At 45.1% G+C, this 7,080-nt stretch overlaps 1 protein-coding gene across 1 annotated transcript; it reads left to right on the top strand.

Moving 5' to 3' along the window:
- Positions 1 to 374: 374 nt before the first annotated feature.
- Positions 375 to 3,337, top strand: LOC104420200 (cytochrome P450 71AU50). The gene is made up of 2 exons (XM_010032090.3): positions 375 to 1,253; positions 2,572 to 3,337. Exons 1-2 carry the CDS (start codon positions 375 to 377, stop codon positions 3,190 to 3,192), a joined length of 1,500 nt encoding a protein of 499 aa, XP_010030392.2. The 3' UTR covers positions 3,193 to 3,337.
- Positions 3,338 to 7,080: the final 3,743 nt, after the last annotated feature.

The raw sequence follows: 7,080 nt of genomic DNA, 5'->3' as shown, positions 1-7,080 counted from the left end.
CCTAGGTTCAAAAGCGACAGAGAGGATCCCGTGTTCAAATAATAATTTTATTTGTTTAATGTAATTTTAAGGGCCATGCCCATCACCCTTCGGGTCAATATTTATTACCTGATGCATGAGAACAAGGAGAATTGCATAGATTGAATACATTTAATATAATCATATATTGCTAGAAGTTTCCTAAAATCGATGGCCATAAAATGAAACTAAATACCCTACCTCGAAGTGTCGAACGCTATCTAGATGTACGGACCCACTAAAGAAACAAAAAGTAATAAATGCCACGCGTTTGAAGCCAGAAACAGTCATCTGTCTTTCATATTTCTTTATCCCCAGCGCCATTGTCACCCACTTCCATCCAAATAACCACCTCAATGGCGTGGATATGGATAACACTCCTCGCTTTGATTGCTCATCTCTTATTGCGAGCTTTGCTGTGGGAAACACGGGATAAGAAGAAATTGCCTCCCGGTCCAAGAGGGTTTCCGATTCTTGGAAACCTCCCTTTGTTAGGGAAGAATCCTCACCATGATCTCCACAAACTAGCTAAAAAATATGGACCCCTCATGTACTTGCGCCTCGGGTTCGTGCCCACGATCCTCATCTCATCACCCGAAGTGGCCGAGCAATTCCTCAAGACCCATGATCTTATTTTCGCGAGCCGGCCGCCTCATGAGGCCGCAAAACACATATCTTATGAGCAAAGGAGCTTGGCATTTGCGCCGTACGGCCCATATTGGAGGAACATTAGAAAGATGTGCACTTTGGAGCTCCTTAGCAATGCAAAAATCTACTCCTTCAGATCCATGAGAAGAGACGAGGTCGGCTTGCTTGTGAATTTTCTCAAAGACGCATCTCGTGACCACATGGCCATTGACTTGAGCGCGAAGATCTCATCGCTAAGTGCCGACATGAGTTGTCTGATGGTCTTCGGGAAGAAGTACATGGACAGGGAGTTTGACGAGAGAGGGTTCAAGACCGTGGTTCAAGAAGTGATGGTGTTGACCGCCACGCCGAACATCGGTGACTATGTTCCTTTTTTGGCATCATTTGATCTTCAGGGGTTGACGAAGCGCATGAAAGCCGTGAGCAGAGTATTCGATGCTTTCTTCGAGAAAATTATTGACGAGCACTTGGAGAACAAGAAAGAAGAAGGACAGACCAAAGATTTTGTTGATGTCATGTTGGGTATCATGGGATTGAACGAGGGAGAGTACCATATCGACAGGCCCCATATCAAAGCCATAATTCTGGTAATTGAAGAATTTTTTATCGCTAACCTTAGTTATTCTTTAATTATCTAAGCATACGTCGGAGTGGGAAATTAATTAGAACAAGGATCACGCTAGTTGAAGCTCTGAGGTGAGCATAGTCAGGGTTCAAAACTGATTTAGAAGACAATTTCATAGATCATAAGTGGATATTTGAGTGTATGGAACCCCATATAGAAACATGGAACAAAATATGTGATTGCACTTCGTAAAATTCATTTTGTAGACAATTTTCAATAATTCAACAATCACATCCCGGCGGAATTTGTCTAAATTTGATTAAGCATGTTGAATCGGTGTCATCCTCTCAGTTACTATCTAAGATTTGCAAGTTGTAAAGGCAATTTTTAAGCAATATCATTTTGTCTATATTTGTTGTATATGGTTACAATAAATAGTCTTGTTAGCTTCTTTATATATTGTTGGGAACCGACGGTGTCCAACAATTTTGTAAGCCTCTGTGCTGTCTATCTACCAATCAACCAAGTGGGTCATACACGAGAAGTAGACGTTCAGGATCACGATAGAGAATGTGTGGTCTCTTTCTTGAAGTATGTTGAATCGGGGTCATCCTCTCATTTACTATCTAAGATTTGTAAGTTTTGATGGCAATTTTTAAGCAATATCATTTTATCTATATTGGTCGTATATGGTTTATGAAAGATATTCTTGTTAGCTTCTTTATGTATTGTTGGGAACCGACGGTGTCCAACAATTTTGTAAGCCTCTAGGTTGTCTATATACCAATCAACCAAGCTGGTCATACATAAGAAGTAGACGTTCAGGATCACGACAGAGAATGTGTGGTCTCTTTCTTGAAGTACATCTGCTAGTCTCTTTCATCCATCACAGTTTGAGTGGTTAACAGTTTTCATCAACCATGAAACGGTGAGTGCTAGAGACGACAAAATCTATTTATTATTAAGTGATTCGTGGTCCCATTTTAAATGGAGTTTATATAAGTTAATTTATGTATGTAAGGATTAGCTAGTTGGAATAATAATTTCCATCGATATTTCATGAAGAAAAATAGTTATTTTTTCTTTCTATTAAGTATTATTCTTAGTAGAGATCATGGTTAGGGAAATCTTATAAATAGTTTCCTAATGGAGTCAATTAACATATTGATTTGGTCAAAAAAGTGATCTATACGCTTGTTGAGTAATCGATAGTATAAAGTCTGTATTTTCAATGCATCAATTTTTCTCATAACATGCATGACTTACTTTATTGTAAATATGATTGATAAGTACAATTGATATTCTCGTTAATATGAATCTCGATATATTTCTTCGTGAAGGACATGTTGGCAGGTTCAATGGATACTTCAGCGACCGCAATAGAGTGGGCAATGGCCGAACTTATAAAACATCCTAGGGCAATGAAAAAGCTCCAAGAAGAACTAGAGAAAGCTGCGGGACTAAATAGAGCAGTGGAGGAATCAGATTTAGAGGGCTTGGACTACTTACACATGGTCATCAAGGAGACCATGAGGCTTCACCCGGTGGCTCCGCTTTTGCTTCCCCACGAGGCGACCGAGGACTGCACGGTGAACGGCTTCCACATACCCTACAAGTCGAGAGTCATCGTTAATGTGTGGTCCATTGGAAGGGACCCGAAAGTGTGGACCACTCATGACCCGGAAGAGTTCGTGCCTGAAAGATTCTTAGGGTCGAGTGTGGATGTTAAGGGACGTGACTTTCAACTCCTGCCGTTCGGAACAGGCCGCCGAGGGTGCCCTGGGATGCAGCTCGGCTTGACCGTGGTGCGATTTGTGGTTGCTCAACTTGTGCACTGCTTTGACTGGGAGCTTCCTAGCGGCATGTCACCAAGCGAACTTGACATGACCGAAAAGTTCGGGCTCGCTACTCCTAGAGCCAAGCATCTTGTGGTCACACCTAGGTACCGTTTGAGTGAGTGAATAAGATTTAGACTTTTTAATGGACGATTGAGTTCCCAAAAATAAATATAATCTTATCCGGAAGTCTCACGGTGTCAATTTTTATACCAAATGGATTTCTACTAATTTGTAATGTGCTTTTCACTTGATTTAAAAGTGTCATTGTCCCGGGAATGAAATTAAATAAAGTATTTTGAGTCATGTGGAGACTAGAGACTTATTAATTGCTTCTCTATGATTTAGAGCATATTGTGTTGTGTTTGTTGTCCATGAGATTCAGCCAAACCCAAGAAAGAACCATTGAATCAAAGGTCGAATTGAAGCAAAAACGTCAACGGAGGTATATGCACATGCTCGGGGTTCCGGGGGATCTTTCCCTAGATGCCTATGTACGAAAATATTCAAGTATCGGACGCCTCGGAGACCTGGCGTGCATGGCCAGGCCGTGAACCTGCTAAGCCAAGCATATGCATGAGGTCCCGGTCTTTCCCTTTTTGCGTCTTAAGCTCATTCTCAATCTACTTCCAATTATTGCACAAAAGAGCCATCATAGGATCATTTATCGTCAACTCCTGGTTTTTCTTACTCAAATTTCTATAAGAAGTTATAAAATCATGGGTAAGGAAATGCTTGAGTGATTGAGCCAGCCAAGTGTGTAAGTTCTCCACTATTTATAGTCAATTCTTCGCTTACTACCCCGCGAAGTAAGTCACACAAACCAAACAATGTAGATCACAATGTGCTTGTTCTCTATTTCAAGTTTTGTCACAACCTCCTTAGAGCCCTTCCACAGGATGCAGAGGCTAATGGCTGGTGCTAATTCTAAGAACAGTCCAAACTCTCCCAAGTCCAGCAATTCGCAACTTATGGTCTTAGGAATTGCCACTACTCATTTTATGATGGATCAATTAACAATCTACGTAAAATATTAGGATCTATGACTTGATTATACCAATTAAGCAACTAATCATTTTCAATACATAATCTTGTTTAAACATCAAGTAAAGTATTTATGTAGCATTTTATATCAATCACAAGTCCTAGGATTCAATTTCTAATTAGACTAACGAAATAGTAATCCATACATCATAAGGACATAATTGGAACCCAACATTTGTCTCCGCAATTTTTGTTTTCTTTTAAGGATTTTCACACATTTTTAAGGAAAGACCATTCAAAAGGCCATTTTTAAGCTTTTTCTGAATTTTTGGAGAAAATAAATTATTTTCTGATTTTTAATATTTTTGTATAATAATATAGTATAATATATGTAAAATAAACGGACGCGTGTCGGACCTCCGCATCCGACCCGGGTTGAGGTTGCCATGGGGCCGCCGGCCCAAGTCTGCAGCTAGAATGGGCTCAACGAAATAAGCCCAATCCAGTAAAGCCCTTAGCTGAAAAACAGAACCCAGCCCATAAGCCAGGATAAAACCTAAGCCCAACTAAGCCCGGCCCAAACAAAGCTTACAACAAACTTAGCCTAAGACAATAATAGACCGGCTCAAAGCCTTGTCTAGGCCCAGAACTGGCCAGCCCGCAAAACGGACAAGCCCGGGTCGGCCAAATCCGCGAGCCGGCCCGACTCGGATCCAGGGCCACCGACCCGGCTCGCGGCTTGCTGCTTCGCAGCAGTCCAGCCACGAGAGAGGCAGCGCGGCGAACAGGGTGCTGCGCTTCTCAGTCCGGTCAAGCACGACGGTGCCACCTTGGCCAAGCCCAGCCTAGGGCCCAGCCTTCGTCTGACCAGGGGCGGCAAGGACCGCTATTCATACTCCGGTACAAAAGAAACCCGCGGCGACCCCGGAATGCTAAAAGCTCATAGGTGGGACGGCGCCTGGACGACTCGACCCCGGCTCAAAATAACGAAACAAAACAAGATCTAGTTTGGGCATTTCATCGAACGGCTAAGGCGCGCTCTATAACGAGGGATTTCTAGCTCAACCGAAGCTCAAAGCCGAGCCAGGACTCTCGACACGTGACGTGCAATGCGCGCAACGATCAAAGAGGCGATCGGCTTAGCCGGAGTTCACGTGAGCCGAACGGCCGGGAGCTCCGGGCCGATACGCTCAAAAACAGGACGTCGAAACAGGGTGCACGAAATAGAGGGGGTCGGCCGAGGGTATCCTACGGGGCTCGCGGCAACGAACGGCGGACGAGCTCGAAGATCGACCTGCGTCCGTCCGCCTCGCACACCTCCGAGCCGAGATCCTTGGGGAACCGACCCCAAAATCGGACAACTCAAGAAAAGAAAAAACAGAGCGCAACCGACCGCGAGCTTGGCTCGGGAAGGGGGCGGCGCCGGTGAGTCACCGGCCGTACACGTCGCCGGACGGCGCTTTGCTCGCTCTCAATCTCTCACTCGGTTCTCTCTCGCGGCTTGCCATCTCTCTCCTCCCTCCGCCCTTGGTGCTCTCTCACCCCTCTCGCTCTCCTTGAACCCTTGTCCCAGAGGCCCTATTCATAGGCCGAGGAGGCCGGTCGACGGACGTAGCTTGACCGCCGGTCCTTGGCGCACCGACCGGCCTCCCCCTTGGCCGAACCAGGGTCACCTCGAGCCTGTCACCTCCGCGGCAGGCCTGCTCGGCTCTGCGCCGGCTGTGCTATCCTCGGTTGCGTGGAGGGGCGAGAAGGGGCGAGGGACGGCGGGGGCCGGACCGATGGGGAGGAAAGGGCTAGGCCCAGTGCCTGCACCGAAAAGAAAAGGGGCTGGGGTCGGGCCCAGCCCCAAGCCTTTTTTTTTTTTTTGCTTTTTAATATTCTATTTATCCGAAAAATAGGTAAAATAAAGGGACAATACAATAACAATATAACTTTGTGGACAAATAATATTAATACCTGGGTGATGCGAAAATCCTTTTTGCTAGGACCAAATTATTACCTAATTTCCTATACAATTTTAATCGTGTCAACAAGTTTAATTATCTTTTTTTGCCATCGCATGTTGGATTATTGGTCGACTTGTCGCATCAATTTGTATCCGATTATTTTGGGTTGTGGTCATCTGCACATGCAAAATGGAATCTTTAAATCACGAATTAAAGAATTTTAATTACTAATGCTTTCATGCTAACGTGAAAGTAGGCAAGAATGTAAACTCTTGTGATAGCTCTTCGTGTCTCCTCTGCAAAATTCAAGAAAGAAATCAGCCATGCACCCGATGTTTTCTCAGCCGTTCCCTCTCTACGGCAAGAAGCGTCGCAGGTCATCACGGGTCTGAACCATCCTCTCTACTCGATCCCCTGCTGCCTCAACAAAGGTGATACAGCATCCTGGTCATGGTCATCGTATTATGGAATGTCGTCGAATGAGAGAAATCAACATCTAGTCGCACGTCGAACCGAGCTCTTTATCTCTCTATATGGCGACGAACTCCTCCAAGAATCCCAGAGCACACGCAAAGCCTCGAGCTTGATTCGCTTCCGACACCATTCGCAGCCCTCCAAAAGGAAACCAATTTCAGGTCCCGTCACTGTGCGCGCGGATCGTTCCACGTGGGTTCGTTTCGTAGATTCGGATAAGACCGTCATAGTTTCGATCGAGACGTGACAGCCGACCCCCACGCGCTGAAGGCACAGAGAGAGAGAGAGAGAGAGAGAGAGTGGGCGCGACAATGTCCACCAGGAGCAGTCTCTGTGAAATTTGTCGCTTTTTCGGATGTGAGAGGAGGTCGACCATAGAAGCGGTCGTCGGAGGGACCCAACAGAGGCCCATACGAGGAGGAGGCAACAGTGGCGGGCACAACGACGCCGTTGACCACTTCTTCAGATCTCGCGGTCGACCCGCCCTCTTCTCTCAAATTGAGGTTTGCGCTTTTTTCAATGTGAAATTATATCATGCATCCATTCACTGTTGCTGTTGTGATATACTATGGTGATAACTTCGTTTTCTTCACCTGAGTCAACGGTG

The sequence above is a fragment of the Eucalyptus grandis genome, chromosome 9 (assembly GCF_016545825.1).
Source record: "Eucalyptus grandis isolate ANBG69807.140 chromosome 9, ASM1654582v1, whole genome shotgun sequence".
NCBI classification, from domain to species: Eukaryota; Viridiplantae; Streptophyta; class Magnoliopsida; order Myrtales; family Myrtaceae; genus Eucalyptus; species Eucalyptus grandis.
This window is presented reverse-complemented; position numbering and strand designations above follow the sequence as displayed.